The sequence below is a fragment of the Paralichthys olivaceus genome, chromosome 9 (assembly GCF_024713975.1).
Source record: "Paralichthys olivaceus isolate ysfri-2021 chromosome 9, ASM2471397v2, whole genome shotgun sequence".
Lineage (NCBI taxonomy): Eukaryota > Metazoa > Chordata > Actinopteri > Pleuronectiformes > Paralichthyidae > Paralichthys > Paralichthys olivaceus.
Window position 1 is genome coordinate 21,952,691 of NC_091101.1, and position 23,928 is coordinate 21,976,618.

General features: G+C 39.8%; 4 protein-coding genes across 5 annotated transcripts; 1 reads left to right on the forward strand and 3 right to left on the reverse strand.

Annotated features, from left to right (window-relative positions):
* Window positions 1-707: 707 nt before the first annotated feature.
* Window positions 708-5,929, reverse strand: eif4ea (eukaryotic translation initiation factor 4ea). Of its 2 annotated transcripts, none has more exons than XM_020081709.2 (7): window positions 5,790-5,929; window positions 4,301-4,404; window positions 3,754-3,849; window positions 3,440-3,503; window positions 2,577-2,690; window positions 2,058-2,197; window positions 708-1,646 (listed from the first exon to the last, which is right to left on the reverse strand). In XM_020081709.2, exons 1-7 carry the CDS (start codon window positions 5,883-5,885, stop codon window positions 1,532-1,534), a joined length of 729 nt encoding a protein of 242 aa, XP_019937268.2. In that variant the 5' UTR covers window positions 5,886-5,929; the 3' UTR covers window positions 708-1,531. The 2 variants fall into 2 exon arrangements, with proteins under 2 accessions (XP_019937268.2, XP_019937276.1); XM_020081717.2 differs by having other exon boundaries at window positions 5,328-5,929.
* A 797-nt stretch (window positions 5,930-6,726) lies between these two features.
* Window positions 6,727-11,089, reverse strand: LOC109626035 (alcohol dehydrogenase class-3). Its single transcript, XM_020081698.2, has 9 exons — window positions 10,977-11,089; window positions 10,420-10,521; window positions 9,625-9,766; window positions 9,437-9,524; window positions 9,050-9,269; window positions 8,204-8,464; window positions 7,625-7,760; window positions 7,085-7,223; window positions 6,727-6,937 (listed from the first exon to the last, which is right to left on the reverse strand). Exons 1-9 carry the CDS (start codon window positions 10,992-10,994, stop codon window positions 6,913-6,915), a joined length of 1,131 nt encoding a protein of 376 aa, XP_019937257.2. The 5' UTR covers window positions 10,995-11,089; the 3' UTR covers window positions 6,727-6,912.
* A 441-nt stretch (window positions 11,090-11,530) lies between these two features.
* On the reverse strand, window positions 11,531-14,562 carry gar1 (GAR1 homolog, ribonucleoprotein). The gene is made up of 7 exons (XM_020081727.2): window positions 14,427-14,562; window positions 13,960-14,166; window positions 12,902-13,056; window positions 12,733-12,792; window positions 12,521-12,632; window positions 12,104-12,247; window positions 11,531-12,004 (listed from the first exon to the last, which is right to left on the reverse strand). Exons 2-7 carry the CDS (start codon window positions 14,159-14,161, stop codon window positions 11,994-11,996), a joined length of 684 nt encoding a protein of 227 aa, XP_019937286.1. The 5' UTR covers window positions 14,162-14,166; window positions 14,427-14,562; the 3' UTR covers window positions 11,531-11,993.
* Window positions 14,539-18,326, forward strand: LOC109626024 (alcohol dehydrogenase class-3-like). The gene is made up of 9 exons (XM_020081688.2): window positions 14,539-14,705; window positions 14,977-15,078; window positions 15,205-15,355; window positions 15,462-15,549; window positions 15,641-15,860; window positions 16,899-17,159; window positions 17,244-17,376; window positions 17,583-17,721; window positions 18,040-18,326. Exons 1-9 carry the CDS (start codon window positions 14,688-14,690, stop codon window positions 18,062-18,064), a joined length of 1,137 nt encoding a protein of 378 aa, XP_019937247.2. The 5' UTR covers window positions 14,539-14,687; the 3' UTR covers window positions 18,065-18,326.
* The last annotated feature ends 5,602 nt before the right edge of the window (window positions 18,327-23,928 follow it).

Below are 23,928 nucleotides of genomic sequence, written 5' to 3' on the forward strand. Positions count from 1 at the left end.
GCAAAGCCCACAACAAAAAACACCTCAACTCAAACCTGAGACAGTGAAACATAGTCCGACCATGTGTCCAAATGAAGCAGACACGAGGGAGTTGAGATTGATGTCTCACTAATCCAGATAAGTAAAGCTTAGATGAATGAATTTTAAAGCAGTGTCTTCAGTCAATCTCTTGACACGACAGCATCACGACATCTTTGCACAGTCATGCTGCAGATCTCACGTTGATACATGGAGCGAAACCCAACTTCTTCTTCTGTCGCGGTCCGCTCACCTCAGGGTTGAAAAGCTTTTCTACTCTCTCCAGTCACGAGCTGTTGTCCAACTTACGGTGGCCTTTCTGTCAACTCCTACTGGTGCAGCCCTTCTCCTCTGAGCCTCTGACCTCTCTCATCATCGTGTTGCAGCTGCTGCTTTGTTTTGTTTTTCACACTATCCTGAGAAGTCCAAACACTGTTGTGTGAAATAAATGGATCTGCATTAACTGAAACCAGGTTATCTGGCACCAATAGTCACTGAGATCAGATTATTCCCCATTCTGATGTTTGATGAGAATATTAACTGAAGCTCCTCAACAGATAATAATATGAATTTGCAGGTTTACAGGTTCCTAATAAAGTGCTCTGTGATTATATGTTGTCTGTGTGAATGCCATGAACTCTCCAGCCTCTTTTCACTGTGTTCAGTCCGTAACCTATTAAACCAGCTCGTTTTGAAAGAACACAATCCACTGTACTTGTTTATTTACATCACAACCTTTGTACATTTACTGCTCAGGGTGTTGCGTTCAAGGCACAGTTCAATCCCTCCAAAAACTTATTTCTGCTTGTGTCCCATACAAAACTGAATGTGGCATAGAAATAATGATGTTATGTACACTTCAAAGCAGAAGATCATGAAAACTCATTTAAAGAAGTCAACTTTCAAACTGAAGTAAACACTTTACACATTCAAATGGTTTGTGTGCTCCCAAAACACCAATGGACGTATGAACATTTGGAAAATATCCTTCTCATTACAAACTGGTGTTGAAAATGTAGCTGTTAGACATCTTCCTGTGCTTTGAGGCTTATAAATAGAGATACTTAACCACAGGATTACCTTGTCTTCCTGAAAATGTGACACACTGTACAATAAATCTATACATTTAGACTGTACATAAACTGAGCGTTATGAACAGGACTGAAACAGAGCTGCAGTTTAAACCAAATTTATATTCACTAGAAGGCTGAATAAATCAAAACTCACCAAAAATGTGCACTTCCATTTCAAAATGAAAACTGGGCATCCAAACATTCTCATCTTCAGCCCACCACCACAAAAATCAGAAAGGTCTCAAACTATAGTTCTACATTTTTACTCCACGTACTCTCAGCGTAAACAAAAGCTTTGGTAAAGTGGCAAACGGAGGAGAAGACGTTTCATTGCCATTAAAGATATTTGTTGGCGGATGGACTTGGTCGGTTACATATATGGAAAACCAAAGAAACATCTTTGCTGGCAACAGGAGAAAAGAAACGATGGTTAATGGTCTTCAGGCCACAAACTTGTTCTTGGTCGTGGAGCTGCTCTTTGTAGCCGTGTCGGCGTGTGACTGGTATCCAATGATGACTTTTGATGGAACGCCTAATCTCTCTTTATAGACTCGCCTAAAAAAAAAAAGAAAATGAACCACACATTAGGTTCCACAAATATTTCTACAGTTTCATGTTTTCAGTTTTGAACTCAGCAAGACAAATATTTCCTTTTCTACACTTGGAACCGCTGCCAAGGAGGTCCAGGTTTTTCACCGTCTGTCTGTTTCTCAACAAGATCACACAGAAACTACTGAACAGGCTTCCAGGACATTTGGATGGGACATGGCCCCCACCAAAAAAAGAAAGCTTTGTAGATCTGGGAACAATAGGGTGAGACATGTGCAACTGTCACCAACATGTAGCTGAGACAATGTGGATTAAGTAGGTGATCATCAATAGATTTAGAACGAACACGACAGATCTGGTGCAGAATTTAAGTTAAGTTCACAGGTCTCCAACCAAACGGCGTCCTCCTCTGCTCACCCTATGTGCGTAATGGCCTCTTTGTTTTCGTAGTCTGTGGTCCATATTGCTATTTTGTCTCCTTTGGCTCGGACGTTGATGACGGCTCCGCACACGTCGTCGCTGAAGTCATCAAAAGCTTCGCCCACGAGACACAGAAGCTGCAGGAACAAAAACAGATGACATTTCAAAATGTCTCGTTGTTGTGGAGACGTTTTTCTCTTTTCAGCGCCAGTTTAAAAGCTCGGATCTTTTCAGAACAGATTGACTTGGCACAGCAGGAAACTCACAGGTGTTCCCAAAAACATTGAACAATAGCTCCATTCATTTCAATCATCCCGGTAAAGGCATCACAGTGTGACAGTGAGCCAACAAGCACAATACCAGGACCCTGGGAGCAGAGCAGCCAGAAGGAACTGAGCCATGTTACTATTTTCACCTGTGCCTTTCCTGTTGGGAGTCTTTGTTTAAAACAGCCCACAGATTACACTATTAATTGTTCTGGTTAATTTCACCAACGCTCATTTAGACTGAACACACCGTCTCCAACCAGAACCGGTCCAGGTCTGCTCTGCGCTGCTGTTTGGACAGAGTGATCAGCCAGCGGCCGCCTCGTCGGTTCCTGTCGTCCTCCCACATGGGCTCGATTCCATCCTGTGTCCAAATACAATTTCAAATTTACAACCCAACAAGTACGATAATGTATCTGTGATGAAAAATATAAATATCAGTTGTCCTATAGACCAGAATAGGAGCAAATAGTACATCACCATCAGTGGCATCACCACAAATAACATGTACCTGAATATAAAGTTCTTATGTTTCACTGTTGTTACTTGAAAACTCAAATATAAGGAGGATATAGTTACTATACATTACTGACAAAATGTGCAACTCAGTAAATGGGGCTCGCAGCACTTTTACTAAATGTGGACTTTGACATCTCAGTTTGCTTCTGTCAGCCTTTAACATATTCTCAGTTTTGAAGCAGTCAAGCATTCGTGTGTTTTTACTCCAGGCGGAAGATGAATGTGACAAAAACCAACAGGTAGAAAATCATCATTGATTGGATGCAAACCTAGAGCAGATCAAAACGAGAGCCCATTATAATCAGTACATTAGATTGATTTACATGAAGATCAAAATAAAGTAAACATCGTTTTAGATTGAAGTGATCAACGATTGAATATTCGATTGTTGGATTTGGGGTGTGGTGAATCAAGTGGTGAGGATGTAATACAAACCACAAAGAAGTCAAATGTTCAACGTGCTGATTATCCAGTTCACCTGTGTTAACATGACTTTCTGTTTCTACAGCGGAAGTTAAGACAAGACACATTTTTGGAGCCGTTACCTTGCATAATGACGACTGTGATAAAACTACAAAATGAAAATGATCTTACCTTGAACAGCGAGTAGTCACAGCCAGACATCAAGTTACTTGAGAGCTGAATGTGATTGTAAAGTCTGAGAAGGAAAAAAAAAGAGACTTTATTATTATTTCACAACAAAAGAAAAGCTGTTCGCAGCCCGACTTAAAAACATGGAGCACTGTGGAGTTTAGGCTTTTATATGACAAACACCTTGCAGAAGCTTTGTAAACTTTCTCTTCCCAAATGATTGAACTGATCACATCTGATCATAAATACACTGGGTGCAGTCATGAAGCTCTTCTTGCATTCATGTGGTGAGAAATTATATATATATATATACGTACGCCCAGAAGTCTTCCACCGTGTCAAATTTCGAGATCAGACGAAGGTTGGCTTGCCATGTTTTGCTTTTGTCGTTCTTGAAAAACCAAAGAGCCCACCTGCGAATCAAAGACGAGTTACTTCAGACTACAGCTGCACGACCGGTGCTCATTAACAAACTTGTTGCACTGGAAGACGAGAACACATTTCCTACTAATCTACTCCACTTCACAGAGAGATGAGAGATACTTGCTCAAATCCGAGCCACTCTTCAGTGTCTTGATTGATTACAGTTTAAAACATATGGCCAATAAGCACAAACTTGGAAGCATTCAAATGAAAATCAGCAGTTTTTCCTTTTAAATGATGTGTTGACAGGCTCACAAAGTTTGATGGTATCTGGTGAGAGACTAACTTACCACCATCATTTCACCTTTGCTCAACATGCAGCTGATCTTAACTGTAATGATACACTCGTTCCAAGTTTTCTGCAAATGCAATTTTGATTTCTTTTTTACCGGGCTGTGGGGAAACAAAAGAATAGAGTTGGGAATCGAGCTGCTGCCTTACTTGTTTTGTAGAGGGTGCTTCATGTATGCTTCAGGATTCAAAACCTTCTGAATGGTTGTTTGACATTTTTCCTTTTCAGGATTTGAAGGAACTGAACTTGACACCTAGAGAAAAGGGGAAAAAAATCAAAATGTCATGTTTCTCATGCTCCATCTGCTCCCTTGTAATAACTGTTCTTTGGTTCGATTGTCATACATTTAAACTTTTAAAACATTTTTATGATCATAGCTAAGATACTTTGTGAATGTGCAAAAGACGTATTGTAGACTGACGAGTGATATTTCTTTTGTGAGAGAGAAAGAAATTCTTTAAAGTTGACACACATTCACCACCCACGTTTGCAGATCACAGCCACAGCTGGAGAGCAGCAGAACTGCTCTCCTACCTCTTGAATGTAAACACTCAAGTTTTCACTCGTATTAAAAGGGGATTTACATTTAGATTTTAGAGTGAATGTATTCGCAGCTTCTTCTACACATGTACAAATCTTTTTCACAAGTACACACCTACACATTATAAATTGACGTACTGTAAAGATGTTGTATCGCACACTGAGAACTGTTTAGATTTGTCCAACCCTAAACTAAATCCCTAATCAAATACAACTAATTTCATCGTCGTGCTAAGAAGTGATTGCTGAAAAACTGACTTTTAAGAGTTGTAATGTCACCTGAAATAAATATAAACCTGGTAAGAAGGTCTGGATAGTTTACGATCCAGTGACTCATCTGTAAATCATGTGAATTACAGTCTAGTTCCCTAAAAAGGGATATTAGACATGCCAAACACAAATACACATCAGAAACAATGGTACTGACAAATAAATATCAGTTCACTGTCGACCTCAGTGCCTCTTCGATATAACTTTAATATTGTTTTAATATTATTATTTTTGTTGATGTAAAACGTTTTTGTAAACCTGTTTATTTCTACTTTAGATAAGAGATAATCTGAGGACATTCACATGCAGCTTATACTGAGGAGGACAAGTTGTTGAAGTTAGTTTGTGTACTTGATGTTTTCCTACCTAATACAGTTTAGTGATTACTTCTTCACTTGTTATTATTTTGAGGTTAAACTCTCACAAACACAGTTCAGCAGATCTCATGACCCGGAACCGTTACAGCGGCGCGACTCCTCTCATTCATCCGAGCTGCAGAGCTCCTCTCGGGGTACAGAATTCCAGCGTACCCGCTTTGGTGAACACTGCGGGGAGAACCAGGCACGTCCCCCCACCCCCCCACCGCTTTGACGACACTCTACCGGCGGTGTGTTCGAGCTGTGGAGCCCTGATGTCGGGGACAGATCAGGAGAAACGCCGCTAACCTGACCCTGCTACTTGAGTGTGTTCAGTCGGAGGAAGTTTAAAGTGAAACCCGGAAGAAAGTCTGGTTTTCCCGGTCTAACGTTTTCCCAGCGGAGGGTTAAACCCTGGATGAAGTGTTAGAGAGGCCGGTGAATGGAGGAGGAAACCCGGGCTGGGACTCACCACCAGAGCCGTCGCCATCTTCTGGAAATCACGCCGAGATTCGTGTCGTGCGTTAAAATAGCTGATTGGACCATCTGGGTTCTGCCAACGGCGCATGCGCACAAGCGTCCCGGATGAGAGGGACAGGTCGATGATGTGATGGCAGAAATCAATTAAATGTTAAATCAATTAAAAGAATCAAACTTAAATCATTTTAACGTGTGATTACAGTGTGTTTTTAGATTTAATATGTTTAGTTATTTGCTTTTCTGTTTTTATTAACCTCCAAAATAGGTGCTTCTGAGAATTGTTTAGTTAGAAAAATGTGTAATAATAATTAAAATTGTATGTGTTTTATACAGTATAAAATCAAATATATATTTTTTATTGTTGTTACCATTGTTATTTACGTAATTCCGTTAAATTAAATTAATTAATTTCATTTAATTTAATTGGCTATACGAATGACAATTACCTTCTCTTTTATTATTATTGAATATATACATTTAAATAGTCAAAATACAGAAAGTATAATAAGCAAAATATGATTTAAGTATCTTAAAATTGTATTTTTAAAGGAAAAGAAGAGGATAATGAAAGTGTTTTATTTATGATCTGCTGGAGCTAATTTGAATGATTCATACATTAATAGCCTGATTTCATCAAAGTTCTGTAAAAAGGCAAACCTAAAGAGAGGTATAAAATGTAAGTGTAAGTGTAAAGTAGTGTATATTTTTAAAAAATAGTAAAGTTATTCTGGAGTGCAGAACTTGAGTAAAAGTAGTTTCCACAACTGATTGTTAGTATACTATCCACCATGGGTTCTTAACTCTTCTGAAAAATACTAGATAGTAAAAATAATAAGTAGTGGTATTCAGATTTTAGAAGTAAAATTTGTTTATATTTTGATGTTTTTAAGCATAAAATTAGTCATTAATGAGCAAACAAGCAGAATAAATGGATTTTCAAAAGATTTTAATAGCTCCATTTTGTGTCCAACAGCTATTCTGCTGTTAATACAATTTTTGCGAATATTTAACATTATTTTTCAAACAAGTGCAGAGAAAAAAAATTAAAGTGCTGCAACTACAGAAGAAGTTTGTTTAAAGGCCGGATGTGAAGGACGCTGATGCTGTTAGGCACTTCAGAAGGTCAGCACTGTGCGGATACTGCAATGACAATAAAAGAAGATATGCAAGGCTGATAAATAAAAAAGAGTTAGCACAACAGATTAAAAAAAAACTGTATTTACTAACAGAAAGAAACATATATGGGTCCAGCATGTACAGACTGTGTAAATGAACCGTTCTTCTCACCTCTCTCCAGCATGCATGAGGTCGAATCCCTTGTTGATCTCCTCAAAGGGCAGAGTGTGGGTAACAAACTCATCCACCTTGAGTTTTTTGTTCATGTAGTCTTCTACCAGCTTAGGAACACTCTCCACACTCTTCCAGCCTGAGGATGAATATGAAAATATGTTCACCAGCTATAATTTAAAATCACTAAACAGTATAAATAAAACTAATGTACCCATTAGAGAGGCCTTGGACGAGGTGCTTATTCCACAGAAAACTAAATAAAGAACTGGTCAGGCATTACTAAAATGACTGGTTCCATTTGCATACATTTTCATTTAAACACAATGTACTATCTTTGTGCCAAATTGTTAAAAGAAAGTTCAAGCACCAGTTTAAACTCGACCTGATGAACGTGGAGTGAGAGCACATTGATTTTACTTCAGTCTGGAACCGCCTGCTGTCTCACATTATATTATGCAAAAGGGTCTGAACTCGCCGACATCGGGGACTGCTGCCAGACCACATTACGCCCTTTATAACAAGAATACAGTCCCTCACCTCCGAAGGCTGTTCCCCTCCACACTCGGCCTGTCACCAGCTGGAACGGCCTGGTCGAGATCTCCTGTCCTGCTCCGGCTACGCCAATGATGACACTTTCACCCCATCCTTTGTGGCACGCCTCCAGAGCGGCTCTCTAAAAATAATGAACAAGTCATTTTCTGGTTTCTAAGCACTGCCAACTTGTAAAAGGTGATTTATATGCTGCTGGTGCCACTTGTCAACCTAAATGAACATCTGCATCGGCTCTTCTATGGAAAAATGACGATAGATGAACACTGAACTCACACCAGTGATTTACATGTTCAGTGTGAAAGAGTGGGAGCATGTTTCTAACATGCGATGGACAGAAAACTGAAAAAGAATAAAAATATTTCTCTGGATGACGTCGTAGAAGATGACAACTTGGAAAGAAAACAAGATTGGAGAACTTTAGGGTTAAGGGTCGATGCATAAACAGAAACACGTGATGTCAGTGGCAGAAGTTACACGCCTGATCACACCGGATGAAAACAGCTCATGCAATGTGCTGCATGTTTTACACACTATAACAGAAAGTGAACACAGAGTGAGTCTCACCATGATTTGCACATTTCCAATGCACTCAAAGGAGTAGTCCACACCCCCGTCAGTCATCTCCACCAGGACCTCCTGGATGGGCCGGCTGTGATCTTTGGGGTTCACGAACTCAGTGGCTCCGAACTCTTTGGCTTTGTCGAACTTCGCAGGGTTGATGTCCACACCGATGATCCTGGTTGCCCCAGCAACCTTGCAACCCATGATAACAGCCAAGCCGACAGCTCCGAGGCCAAACACAGCGCATGTGGAACCAGACTCAACCTGAGTGAAGATGAAGAAGCAATGTGAGAATCCAAACATTACAAAGAGTAAAATCTGTCGTTGTAACCTAATCGCATTTACTTAAAACAGGATTGGATATTGTTATTCTTATATTTTCTGTATTTTGCTCCTATTGTAATATTTCTTTATATCTATAAATGTGTACTTATAACTCTTTTACAGATACTCCTCATCTTTACTGTCCCCTCTGCTGTTGTAGGACTAATAATAAATTGTCTTATATGTTGTTAGTAAATTTCTTACTATATCAGTGTCTGTTTCCAACTTGGAAACAATCCCTCTGGCAACAACTCAAGTTCACATCAGATCTGCATGATTAATGTGGGTGACCCATTTCAGAGTGAAACCTTAAAACAGTGACAACATTTGAATCTCCTTTCATTGATCCCTTGAGGCTGCACTTTGTGACAAGCATGTTTTGCATAAAGAGCTTTAAACAGTAAAATGTGTAAAAACTTCCCAGTGGTGTTTATCTCCCTTTAGAAAAAACAACTCCTCAACAAACGGTTTGTATTTTGGTTGGGAGGCAGACTCACAGCGCTGCCAACAACCTGTGATACCCACCTTGGCGGTGTTAAGAGCGGCACCGTATCCTGTGGAGATGCCACATCCAAGAAGGCACACTTTATCCAGCGGAGCGCTCTTGTTCACCTTGGCCAGGGAGATGTCGGCCACCACTGTGTACTCAGAGAAGGTGCTGGTACCCATGAAGTGAAACACTTGCTTCCCCTTGCATGTGAAGCGTGAGGTCTTGTCGGGGAGCAAACCCTGGCCCTGGGTAACTCTGCGAAATGGAGGCAAAGGGAAAATATGGTTCAATTGAATGTGCGTATGATGAAATACAATAACAGTGACAGCCAGAAGTTAAAACTGAATGTGATTGAGATCAACCAACGAGGCAAAAGTCTTCCCTAACACAAGGTTGAATAAATCAAAAACCAAAAATGTTACCTAATTTTCTGGCAAAGGTTGGTCTTGGGATTTTTGCAGAATTTGCATTCCCCACACTGTGGCACATACAGCGGAATGACAGTATCACCTTTGAAAAAGAGAATTCTCATCAATTAAAATCACACATTTGTCCTTGCTGCTGCACAAACAAGTTACATTTCCAGTATTTGGGCTTCGTGGCAGCGTACCTGGCTTGAATTTGGTGACACCCTCTCCGACACTCTCAACCGTCCCGGCTCCCTCGTGGCCCAAGATGACAGGAAAAAGTCCTTCGGGGTCACTGCCGCTCAGGGTGTAGGCATCTGTGTGACACACGCCTGTGGCAAAGAGCTGAGAGGAAACATTTAAATCAAAGTTGGTAAGCACGGCGAATGGATTTAAGAGCGTGATATAAAAATGATCTTCAGTCGTTTCTAAATAAAACAATATAATCATCATCATCATCATTGTGTCTGTTAACAAAGCGCAAAACAAAGATTGAGATTCATTCTGGGGGAAAACAATATCAATACTTCACAATATAATGTTCATCAATGGCAATTCAACAGAAGTCCAATACATATTGATATGTTGCTTGTGAGGAGGTAGAGTACATAACTGAACCACAACAGATTTAGCTAATGTTTTGCTGTTACTGAGGCGTTTATCATTCTCTGCTCATGAAGACGATTTTAGAACCACAACGTTCAAACCTTCCAAAATCAGTATTCAAACCTCAAACTGATAAATAATAACGTGACATTACTCATGATATGAATCGATGTAGAATTATATTAATTTGTTTTTATCTTGATATAATCATCCAGTCTAGAGTGACATGCAGACACATGCTCTGTGTTGTTGTGTGTGTGTGTGTGTGTGAATATAAAAACTCTAAAGCTCTTTGAGTGGTTATCAAGCCAAGAGCCTGATATATAAATACAGAGTATTTGTACAGTCATGTTTTCAGCTTAAAAGAAGTCGCAGGCAGTGGTTTGGTTTACCTTGATACGGACTTCATGGGCATTGGGTGGTGCCACCTCCACCTCTTCAATGGAGAGAGGTTTGCCAGGTTCCCAGGCAACAGCTGCCTTGCACTTGATCACCTGAAGCAAAAGCACAACACGTTGCTATTTCTCTCACACACTGATTAAAGACTGCAGCTCTGTGTTGGCTGCAGCTCTGCAGGGTCTGGAACAGCCCGGGATGGCTGCTCACTGACCTACTTTTAACAGGTTTATGCAGGAGCTGGAGTTCAATGCTTCCTGCAAGTGGTCGAGAATCTGCTGCACGCAAACTACTTTCTTTTGCCTTAACCGCTTCGTGACATTCAGGTCCTGAATATTATCTGTGCAACAACTTGCAGACACCAGTTGTGACCAGCTGAACCCTGATCCCTGTTGATCCCCTGTACTTATTCATTCAGCCTCACGCTGCAACTTAGTGAAAAGAATCCTGGTTGTTTTCTGCGCTACGTGTGAATTCAGTGATATTTAATCGTTACATAAAAATACAAATGATACATTTCAAGTATTTCTAGTGTATTTAGGAGGAAACTCACTTTTCCCGTTGTCTCCATGTTTCTTCCTTCAGCGAGAGAGGGCGGAGCAAGCGCGTGGCCGTAAAGGAGTCACCGTGTGGACCAATCAGAGAGCAGAACGCGCAGGGCACGTGTGACGCAGGCACGGCGGAAACAGGAAGTTGATATATTTGCAGCTTTTTTTTTTTTTAAATCAGAAATCTTAAATATATCTTTAACCAAAAAAGGTGTTAAAACTATAATTAGCAAAAACATTTACAATGTAGAAACAATGTATTTAAATTATTTGACATAGACACGTTTCTCACTTTATTTACTGTTATATCATTTATTTTTATTTTAAGATTAATTTGAATAATTTTGTATTTACTGATTTTTTAATAAGGATTCATTTGTTGATATTTTCTTGATTATTCAATTAATTCATGAAAATATTAAGAGACATTCATAAAGGTTTTAAGCTTCCATGTTACACCTTTGCATCAACTGACTGGACTTAACTCTGAACTAGATCAGGGCTCTTAAAAAGTACAACTATAATCTCTTATAGACCAGAGAAGATAAAACAGACACAGTTACAAAGCACCTTTTAATCAAGGACTTTAACAAAAATGTTACAACATTTGGTTTAAGATATTACAAATCATAAGCATTAAAATGTTTTAACCACTCAAAGTTCACTTTCCATCACAGTTTCCCACATTCGACAAAAGTAATTCAGGGAAATTTGTGAATGTGTCTCCTGAAATCATGAACAACACAATCAGCACTGGGATAATGATGTGCCTGTTGGCAGAGGGAGCGTAGAACCCTTCAGAACAGGCAGAAAAGGTCCCAGCTATGTTACACCTTTTAAATAACGATCATGATGATTCATCATATCTTCAAAACTGGTACAAAAATAACAAAATGTGAAAAGCCCCAAGTTCTACAAATAGACTCAGTATATCGACATTGCCTCCAACGGGACAGACACTGGCATTGAAGGCAGTCTTTTTTCTGAAGCAGGTGTAGACAGGGATGAAAAGATCCACCAGATCACCTCCCACCTACAGGTTAACAAAAAAGAAAAAGTTAACAAAATACATGACACAATCACACCAGCAAAGACAACTTGGATGATGGAGCATGATTAAAAAGGGGCCAACCTCTGAATCCACGTCCACCACTGCCTCCTCTTCCTCTGAAACCTCCTCCACCACGTCCACCACCTCCAAATCCTCCACCACGTCCGAATCCTCCACCACGGCCACCGCCTCCAAATCCTCCACCACGGCCACCTCGAAATCCACCTGAAAGAAAAATAAAAGCCGAGCAGTTATTCAAAACATTCCTCTAATCCACGTTCTAAATAGTTTTCATGTTCAATCTAAATCCACTGCAACTAAGACCAAGTGCCACAGTGGGGAAAACTAGCCTTATTTGAAATCTTTATTAATTCAGTGTCATTTTCACAAGAACATCCTAATAAATGCACATTAATCTTGCTGCCTCTGCCCAGTGGTCTGCATGTTTATCAACAATAGAAGACAGGATTAATAAGACAATAAGTCTGGATGCTTTACCTCCACGGCCACCACCTCTACCTCCTCGGCCTCCTCTCGGTGGCCCCTTCTCTCCTGGCGGTCTTGGAAGAAATCTCTGCAGTGGGAGAAGCTTCATTGGATCTATATAAAACTGAGAGAGAACTTGCAGATTAGATATTGTTTATGGCAGAAAGTGTGATGCTGTTAAGTATGCAAATGAACTACTTTAAAATGTCATTGAGGTTGTATACCTTCTGAAGTTTCTTAAACGAAGACGCCTTCATATTGTCTGAGAGTTTGACTGAAAAATACTGCAGGGTAAGTTTAAGGAATGAAAGACGAGAATGACATTTAATCCACACAAATTCACCTAATCTTTTTAGTCCAGATATATTTTTTTAATGGAAATAGAAAGGATACAAAGTCCCGGAGCTGGCCGAATATCTCATCCACCTTCCCGATCTGCTCCTTGTTCTCCAGGTACACAGGGGCATTGAAGTAGGGAACCTTGCTTTCCTCTGTGGTGCACTTACACACAATATCGTCTTCACATGGATGCATGAACTCTCCCACGGCTGCAGAATAGAAAAACATCGAAACACATTTAGTTGTGTAAACATGAGTGTTTGTCATGGAGGATAAGGGTTACAACTTCTAAGTGTTAAGAAAATGTGAGTATTAACTGGCCTGCAAATACTGCACAGTATCTGTCTGGTATAGGATTATGTACCACAGAGAAGAGACATTAACTCATCTTCCATATCATGACAGAGTGTCTGATATGTTGCATGGAAATCATGTTTAAAGGTGGACACAGGTAACGTTCCAGAGCTGGTAGTCATACCACAGTGCAAAGCTGTGAGGAATTTGTAAATCGATGGTTTTCCACTGATCCCATTTGTCAGTAGTTCGTCTATTGATACGTTTTGATCTGTCTCTTACCTTTCTTCATACATCGTCAGTTACCATGGTGAGGACAGAGCTCAGAGTAAAACCAGAAGTTACCTCAATTATTGATAATCAGATGTGTGCACATAAGACTACTGACTACTACTTATTGTTATGCATTGTACCTATCTGAATATGACTCTGTGCATATTGCTTGTATGTGCTGAGTTTAACAAGTCATTTTATTGTAATGTTAGGTTACAACATAAAAAAAACTGGGCCAGGGATAACAGATAAAGAACAGATAACGCTGGTTCATATATAATAAACATTGTCAGTGTCGAATAAACAATGAAATGATCACCACACATCCTGGTTCACAGCACAGTCACCAGATGAGCACATGTACATGCAACACTTAAGGTCATCAATTGAAATATACTTGTACACTTTGAAAGATAATTTATATATTGTGATAGTTCGGTGTGTATTATTATACAGCAGATATATTTCAGTCTCATGTGTAAAACGTGCCCCCCCCCTCTGCACCAGGTTTTCATCACAGCTTCTTTCTGGTGTAACGATCTTACCGACTACATGTTCTGGAGGACCGTAGTCCTGCTGCCTGTTGAAGCCTCCTCTGCCTCCACCGCGTCCGTAACCTCCGCCACCTCTGCCTCCACCGAACCCTCCGCCACCTCTGCCTCCACCGAACCCTCCTCTGCCTCCTCCACCTCGGTTAAAACCTCCTCCTCCTCTGCCGCCTCGTCCTCCGCCTCCTCTGAAAGACATGTCCTCTGTGACGGAGCAAGAGAAAGACACAGAAACACACGAGTTAGCGGTTAGCCACGGCAGCTAACAGGCAGCGGACAGCTTCTCTTGCTAGCATGCTAACTCAACTCGGTCATTCAAACTACAAGTTCATATCCGCGTTTTCTCCCACAAACCAATGCGGTATGCGCTCAGAACTTCGTACAATACTAAAAAACTATTTAAAAAACTAATATCAGGCAAAACAAATATTAAAAAACACAAAGAAATAGAAAAACAAACTCACAACTTTCCTCGTTGAGCTGCAGCTATTTACTCCACGCGATGAAAACACGTGTGACCACAGCCTGCCGTAAAGCACATGTCAAGTATCGTGAAGTGTCGTAAACTCCTGACGCTGCCTCGTCGTGCTTCAAGAAGCGGAAGTTTAGTTCATGCTGAAAACCAAAACGACTGGGAATTTATAATGTGACGCAATGTTGTTTGTGTGCAGTCCTGCAATCTGTAAATAATTTATTTAGTTGATTTGCAGGAAATTCAACAGACAATGACCACGACAGGTCAGGTAAGAAAAAACATCACAATATTCACTTGTCTTATATATAATGTGAACTTCATTATGTCATGTTGTTGCTTTGAGTCTTACCCACAGACTTTATATAAACATACAGTGTATATCTATATATCTATATATGATTTGTACAATCACATCTGACTGAGTGTGAAGTTTTATTCAGCCTCATTTTGTTGATCACACATGTTCACAGGGATTCAATCAAACAGAGACCATGTCCAGTCAATGCACGTTTTAATGCACCAGTAACTTTTTACTGCAGGTGATCAAGTGCAAAGCGGCGGTTGCTTGGGAACCAGGGAAACCTCTGGTGACTGAAGATGTGGAAGTGGCTGCGCCTCAGGCCCATGAAGTCCGCATCAAGGTCAGCTGCTCCCGGGGGGGGGGGATACGACCAAACATTATAGTTGATATGTGCATGTTACACTAAGTATATATACACTTCATAGAACTGTATGATGAACAACATGAACCCTACCTGCTTGTACAGATTGTTGCCACAGGTGTGTGCCACACAGACTGGGAGTACATGTACGGGACTGGAAAGGGGATGAAGTTTAGACCTTTTCCGTTAGTTTTTGGCCACGAAGCAGCCGGAGTAGTGGAGAGCGTTGGTCCAGAAGTCACCAAATTCTTACCGGGTAAATTCTACAGTTCATTATGAACATCCATACATTTAGTTGGAATAATTTCTCCTTTTCAGACACAGAACTCTGACTGAAGTAGTTTGCTTTTTGCTGTTTTCAGGGGATAAAGTTATTCCTCTTTTTCTGCCTCAGTGTGGGGAATGTGAACGATGTCGGAGCCCTAAAACAAATCATTGCAGGAAGAACTGGTAATCCCATTGCCATGTTTGGGCACAACACACAGACCTCTTTGTTTCATTGTGCTTTTCTGCTCATTTGTTCCCTTTTTGTGGCTTTTAGGGCAAATACACAACTGGGTGTTCTGGCTGATGGCACGAGCAGGATATCTTGCAAGGGACAGCAGGTGTACCAGTTCCTTGGAATCGGTTCTTTCTCCCAGTACACCGTGGTTCCCGACATCTCACTTGCAAAGATAAGAGGCGATGCACCGCTGGAAAAAGTTTGCCTGCTTGGCTGTGGAGTCTCCACTGGTTATGGTGCAGCTGTTAAAACAGGCGAGGTAAGAAGATAGAGATCTGAGTTTGACTTCTCACCAACTCTGATGTCGACCAGTGATTGTTCTGTTTGATTGTTTTGATCAGAAGGAAAATATCTTATCTTCCCAATGATGCAGGATAGTAGGTAGTAGTTATTCTTTTAGATATAAGTTCATGAACATAAGCTAAGATAATTCTCTATTTGTCCCACAATGGGGAAATTTGCTTTGTTACAGCAGCAAAGATGAAAATCGACATCAGTAAAGGAAGGTTAATATATAGAATGGAATATATACAGTGTAAAGAGAATATCTACAGTGTGAAAATATATAGTGAAGCAGACACATTAGCCATTGAATTGCACAGACAGAAATTAATAATGCACAGTTAGAGTTAAACCTGAGTTGAAGTGCAGTACAGAATTGGTGCATGTAACATCAAACAGGTGCATTCAATGTGGATAAAAGGAATTTAGACGTTCAATATTATATATTCCACACCTTGTTTTTTATTATAGTTCTTGTATTTTGAAATAAGTAAAAATAATGTTTTGTGGAGATGCACATGTTTAGAGAGTCACTCTTAAAACCAAAATGTAGAAACCTCAAGTGATCAAATGTGTTTTGAATATTGAAAAGACTGTGAGTATGAACATTTAACTGAAAACACAGTGGTTCAATTAATAAAACTAAAGCAGTGAGAGAGCGTTCACAGGAGCCTGATAAGAACCTTTTTCTTTCAAAACACTCCAGCTAATGGAAAATGTAAGTGTGGCGAGAGAAAAGGGAAATTCAATTTGAATGTTTGATATGATAATGATAAAAGTGTGTTTCATTTAAACACTAATTTCAAAAGGCAAACTCTTTGACAAAATATAAATAAAAGCCACAAGGTTTAAAGCTGTGGTTAATTAAAAATACATAAGAATAAAATGGGTCGAATGGAGAATAATAAAATCAAAGTCATATTGTAGCATATGCACGAGTCTGTCACAACACAAAAATGAGTAACTGCTTTATAGATGTCGCTGCTGAGTTGACTCCCACACTACGTCCATCCAGGTTCAAAAAGACTCCTCGTGTGCCGTGTTTGGGCTCGGAGCTGTTGGACTGGGCGCCGTCATGGGTTGCCAGGTTGCCGGGGCGAAGAGGATCATCGGGGTAGACATCAACCCTGACAAGTTCGCGAAAGCCGTAGAGCTCGGAGCCACTGAATGTGTGGACCCCAGAGATCATAGCAAGCCCATCCAGGATGTCCTGGCAGAGATGACAGACGGAGGGGTTGACTACGCTCTGGAGTGTGTGGGGAGTCCAGCTGTCATGGTGGGTGCGGGACAACTACACACTCTTGTTTCACCAGTCTGTGAATATGTAAATGTATTTTACAGGTAGTATTATTTTTCCTAGACTGCTGCGCTTGAGTCTACAAGAGATGCCTGGGGCACCTGTGTGATCGCAGGGTGGACGGAGAGAGAAGCAATGAACGTCGTGGTGGAAAAGCTCCTGATGGGACGCACCTTGAAGGGGACGTACTTTGGAGGTGAATTTAAAGGAAGTTATCTTAATGCATCAGCAGCATTGTGTGGAGCAATAGACCCTCTGTAGTCTGAGGCCTTGTCCAACACTTGAGATATTTGGACATGCCTTGACATATATATTGTCAGTAAGAATGTCATCAACTGATTTATGTACAGCTCGTTTCTTTTGTGGTTCTTGAGGACTCATGAGGGTTCTTCTCTTGTAAAGGTTGGAAGAGCGTGGAGGACGTGCCCAAACTGGTGGAAGAATACATGAACAAAAAGCTGAAGCTGGATGAATTTATTACCCACAACCTCCCTCTGGATCAAATCAATGTGGCCTTTGACCTTCTGAAAAGTGGGAAAAGGTACAACATGATTAATTTGTCAGGAAAACATGTGGTTGTATTATTTTTCATATTATTAATTAATCTACACATGAATCAATTGGTAAATAATTGTTTATATATAAATAACACGTTTTGCAGGAAAAAAAAAAAAAACCCTAAGAAACTCAGGAAACCAGTAAATAACATTGGAGAAGTTTGAACCATCAAACAAGTTTATGATGAATTTTCTGTGTAATTGAATAACTGTCTAATTCTTGTTATTCCCCTGTAGTTATTATGTATATCAGGTCTGGTGGGAAATCTGAGAATAAGAAGATTTGTCTTCTTTGTCCTCAGCATTCGTACTGTCATCAGTCTGTGAGACTCGAGGAGACGAGCCTACAGAACACTTAACAAGAGGGGAGATTGATGCTCACGGTTGTTACTATGGTAACTATTGTAATATTTTGCATAGAACTCTGCCGTATTTAATTATCTTTTTCTTCAAGGGTAATGATAATATTTCTCCATGCTTGACTTTATGGCAAGTGAGCACTTTGGCCACTAGATGGCATTCTTATGTCACGTAAAAGCCTTTATAGTAATTTCAATTTAATAAAAATATCAATGTTTATCCTGCAAAATGTCAATTTTTTTTATTCACATTCAATCCTATAGGTTTTTGTTTACTTATTTATCACAGATTTGATGAACACAAGGAAGATTGAGTGCATTTCTGTGATGTGATAAGAGAATTTAATTCACACAAATACAGCAGTATATATATATATATATATATATATGATAGTCCAATAATATATCTACATGTGTAGTATATAGCAGGAGTATATATATAAATATGAATTAACATCAAGACAAATCTCTACACCTGTCACACGTGTGATAGTTGGAATTAAATACCCTCGTATAGAAGATGGAGTGAAAGACACAGGAACCAAATGGCCGAATCTGTCATCAGCCATAGTGAAGTATCTGCTTCAAGTGGTCGGCCGTACCAGATTTCGTCCTTGGTAACGTTATATATTGATTTAATGGGGAGTCGTGGAGAAGGGCTAAAATAACAGTGGTGTGCTGTCAGGGCAGAAGACAAAAGGTTGTTTTGTGAAGGTTGTTTTCAGTTCCTCTCGGTGAAGACCTGAAATAGCTGCCAGAGGAATTTGTTTTATTGAAGTTCCATTCAAATGCCCTTGGCAGCTTCCCCTGCTTTTCCATCTTTATTTAAAATGGAAAATAAATTGGTGCTCCTCCTCTTATGTTGGTCTCCTCTGCCTGTGTGCTATCAATCACAGATTATACATCTTAGACCCCGGACCCCCCCACCTTCTTCTTCTTCTTCTTCTTCTTGCTCCAAAAAATCTCTAACTAAAGAAAGTTTCTGAGGAATAAAAGCAGAATAATGTGAGAGAGTGAAGCGGTGGAGAGAGATAACAGAGGGAGATCAAAAGAAATGGGAAGACGGGTTTTGACAGGTGGTTGTGTGGCTGGCCACCGCATCTATAACTGTTGGACATGCTCACAGATTTATAAGGCTTTCTTGGGGACATGTGTTTGAATGTCTGCCTCATCTATAAGAAAGCCATCCAAAGTGACGACCATAAGTCTCCCAACGTTTTTTTTCTCTTTGCGGTTGAACTCTACAACCTCTGGAATTGTCACAGCATTGTGCAACTGATACAGGGAGGACATGCTACATGAATTACAACCGCAGCATTGTGCACATTTCACAAACTGTCCGTGTTGTCATGCTTCACATTTGTCTGCAGCTTTTCTGCAGATATCTTCAGGATAGGAAGACGAAGATAGAGACAAATCTTATTTGCACTAGTTTTTTTTAACCATCTTCTTGCTGTCATCACTTCACTACGACAACTCTTTCAGACTTCATGAAGATAATTGACAAACAACAGAAATACCAGATGAGGTAAATGCCATCACAAAAGTAAGGGCATGTCTGGGAGAAAAAAAAGTCAAAAACTACAGCCTTGCCTTTCACAATATTTAAATTGGGATCAAGAGATTTTGCCTTATTTATTAAGCTTTATTCCCGTGTGACAGACAGATGACTGCATGCTGGAGATGATGAGAGTGTAGAAATAGTGGGCGGGAAACACCCTATTCAAACAAAGACTGTTTTTATAGTCAGAAACGAGAAGTTATAAAATACAGTTTTCTACTTCTTCACTTTGTGAATGGGAATTGTTGCCGCTCTGATTCAATGGGTGCATGCAGTGTATTTATCAGAAGCTAAATCATACTGTCCCTATTTGAATGGTTTTATATGAGTTATCAACAAAGAATGGGTCTGTATATGTTCTCCGTTGCTCGGTGTCTATTTAATCTATTTCTACTTGACTTTAATGACTTTAATAGATCGATAGACAAATTTCATTCTTTTCCTCAGTGAAAAAAACTGGGATGTGTTGAGAATTGAAGCAAAGCATCAAGCGAAACTAATTTATTTACTGAAGTTTAATGTGTAAGATGGTTTTCTAATATTCACAATGTTTCTTCAAACCTCACACACCTTTTAATATTATTAGTTTTCTGTAAGATACTCCAGGCGGATGTGGCTCAGGGTGTAAAGAGGGTTTCTGCATTCTGAAGTGTCCTTGGGCAGGATACTGACCCAAACGACCTCTGACTGCTGTGCATGAGCGGTGACAGAATAAGTGCTGTATGTGAATGTGTGTGTGAATGGTAGATGTGATTTGAACTGTAAAGTGCTTTGAGTGGTCGATAAGACTGAATAAATGCAGTATAAATACAGCCAGAAACTTATGTTCTACATTATCCGGTTTTTACCCCCAAAGAAATTTCTTGCAAGTGCAGGTGTGATTGGTTATAAATAAAATAGTGAAAAAATCATTATGGCTGGATTCCATTTCTGTTTCAGGGCCCTTGTATTGTGCAAACGTCCACACTGTCTCTCGCTCATGATTTAATGGACACTTGAATGTGAATGAAAACAAAGGCCCGTCACAAAACCAGGTCTACGGCTATAATAACCGTGAGGCCATTGCAGGATTTATATTCTGTTTGTGTGTAAGATAATGTTACCGAGCTGTCACATTAGCTGGTTAAAGTCCCGAAGAACATCATAAATATAAAACATGAATGAGTCCGAGGAAACTACTGAGAGATGAACCAGAGGAAAAGCACGTCTGAGAGAGACGTAGTCAGATAGGCAGAGAGAGATAGGGATGGATATAGTGTATAGCCCCGATGGCTATGGAAGAATGGCCCACTTAAGTCACTAAAGACTGTCAATGTGAGGCCCCTGTTTTATCCGCAAATCCTGGCCATTATACGGCTAATGTCGGGCAATGCCTGTGACATCCCTGGTCTTTCTTTGACACGGTTAGCTTTAGCTCCAGTGTCAGTGGAATATACTCGGCTTCAAGTGGAGGACGGTGCAGTCACAGAGCCCGGTGTCTTGGAGGGATAGTTTTTTCCGCTGCATTAGTGCGTTGAGCATCTGTTGTTACCAACTGAAAATTTATTTCTAACATGTGGGCTTTTTATGGAATTCTGAATAAATCTGCCACTTTCTTGGCTTGATTAGAATCAATAATACATTATGAATGGCCTTAAAGTGGGTTTAATGGACTAAAGTGGCAATAAAATTGCACTTTAAAATCCTCTGGCAGTTGTAGCGTGCAGTCAATGTGAACTTTTATCTTACTGACCGGAGGTGCTTTCAAAATAAAGTCCATGAAACTTTTTTGCTTTGGTTTTTGTTTGGCTACAATTGATGCGTTAAACTTAGAAATATGAAGTAGATTATTTTAAAAAACAAGTTAATTAAACATATACACTATAAAAACCCAATGTCCCACACTTCAGAGGCTTTAATGCAATACCAAACTCCCCACCATGGTAACGACTATATTGTGTTTCTCTCATTGACTGTATGTTTTGTGCATTTCGTAATGTGTCACACACATTGTGTCATTGTTTTATAGTTTGGTTGCAACAGAAATAGACAAGAAAGAACAGGATTACAGTGACCATACGTGGCTATTACCAAAGAGACACACAAGCACACACATAAAGAGCGATGTGCGTGACAGCTCTAAGCTTTTGTTGTGTTTTGTCTGACAGCAGCAGTAAAGTAGTAATTGAGAGATTAGCGCTAAGGTGCTATCATGGCACTCCTTTGTTTGGTCTCTCCCTCATTGGTCCCACAGAACGCAGTGAGAATGTGTGGGAAGGAGTCAGGAGCTGCTGCTGTCGTTTAATTCACTCGTTTTAATCTGTCATGAATCCACAATAATGGCAAAGATAAAGCACAATTTAATATTTTGATTGCAAATAAATATCACACCTTGATTTTCAATTAGCAGAATCACAGAGTTTAGATCGTCTGTGTGTATAGTAAAACTTAAATGTTGATAGTCGTAGCTTGAAAAAAAGGACAACATCTATAAAGCAGTTTTGACTCATCCAACACAGACCGAGACCCCGTCTGCCACCACACTTTTTTTCCTCAACGTGCCAACATTGAGTCAACAGAATCTTTTCATGTGGTTATGGGCTGGAGATAGGGGGAGATATTTCTCAGACCCTGTGTGTTTACCTCCTAATCCCTGAGACGAAGTTCACAAGCATGAGGAAAGTAGTGGGAGATTTAGCGACCTCCCAAACCTGCTCGGTTTGCATCTCCTCCGGTTCACACAGCAACACACGGGGCTCGGCTACTTCCTGGGAATGTTTATGAAGGTATTGTTTTGTGTGATTGTGAGAATATAATTGGTGTGAAATTGCTGGTTGTCTTCCTTCATAGAACAATCTTTAAAAATCTATACATAAAACAATAAGAATTAAATAATTGAAGTTGAGTTGAAACTCAGTGTATCAATGTATTCTCATGATAGTTTCAGTTAAAAATCCTTGTAGTTGTGCTTTTGTTTGGATTCAATTCTTAATATAAATAAGAATATAAATAATATTACAGATTTTTAAAATATCTTTCTCAGTATCAGACAGAAATGGTATTACTTCTACTATTAGTACTACAGTACAACCAGCAGAACGCTCTGAGAACACATACCTCCACCAAGGCTAACGCCCTATCTGGCCATGTTCAAGATAGTGAAATGAATTCCTGCATCCACCCGTTTTTCAGATCTCCCCCAAGATTTCATGGGATCTCCCTTGAGCTGGTCTCCACCCCTCCACTAAATGTCATGGAAATTGATTTAGCAGTTTTTGAGTAACGCTGCTGACAGACAAACAAACAGAGAGAAATGAAAACATAACCTTTTTTGGTGGAGTTAATAATTACAAACAGAAATCTTAACCCTAGTGTTGCTATGTAGTCTACAGTTCAATGTCTGAAGCCACAAGAACATGAACAGTTAACGTCTTTCTTAAGAAGATTGTGGAATATATCAGATTATTCACAAACATTTCAGTCGTGCTTGATGCACAGTTTCCTCCATTGTTGGTTCAAATGTGTTTTCAAGGTTTGGCAGGTCAAGAAAAATGGAACTGAGTGTGCGGTGAGTCATCGTTGTTATACCGATGCCACAGTGAAGCACATCATTCTGTTTTCCTCCTTCTCCTCCCGACAACTCACTGTTGTCCAAAGATGAGTCTCCTAAATCAGCACTCCCCCGGCCCGCTGCCAGGCCACAGACGGATTGGGCCAATCCCCAAAAATACACTTCGAAGTGAACACAGTTAAAACCCTTTTGTTTGGCTGGTAGATGTGGTGAAAAGAAAAAAGAAACCTGAAATGATCTATTGTAGCAGCCTGGGCCCATTACTCATCCCAGAGCATCCCACACTTTTCAATTATAGGCGGGATAATGCGAGTAATGGTGAATTTACATCTAAGTGTATTTAAAGTGTAACTTTACTGTAGGGTGAAATATACAGAGTGATAAAGAGTGTTTCAAGTATTCTACACTGCTCTGGCATTGCCTCAAGGGGTTTATATAATCAGCAAGAAGCACTAGACTAATTAGTAGGAAATTAATAATCAGTAAATAGATACAACTTTATTGATCCTGTGATATCCATGTTACATGAATGTGTATGAGATACAGCCTACAGCAGTGTAAAGCATGTACTACTACTGTATACTATTTATTATTTATGTGTATGTGTGTGTGTGTGTGTGTGTGTGTATTAATGTACAGTGGGAGATACAGAAAATAATATAAAATACCTTATGGCTATTGTAGAGTTATGTTGTTTGTTTAGTAGCAGTTTAAATGTAAA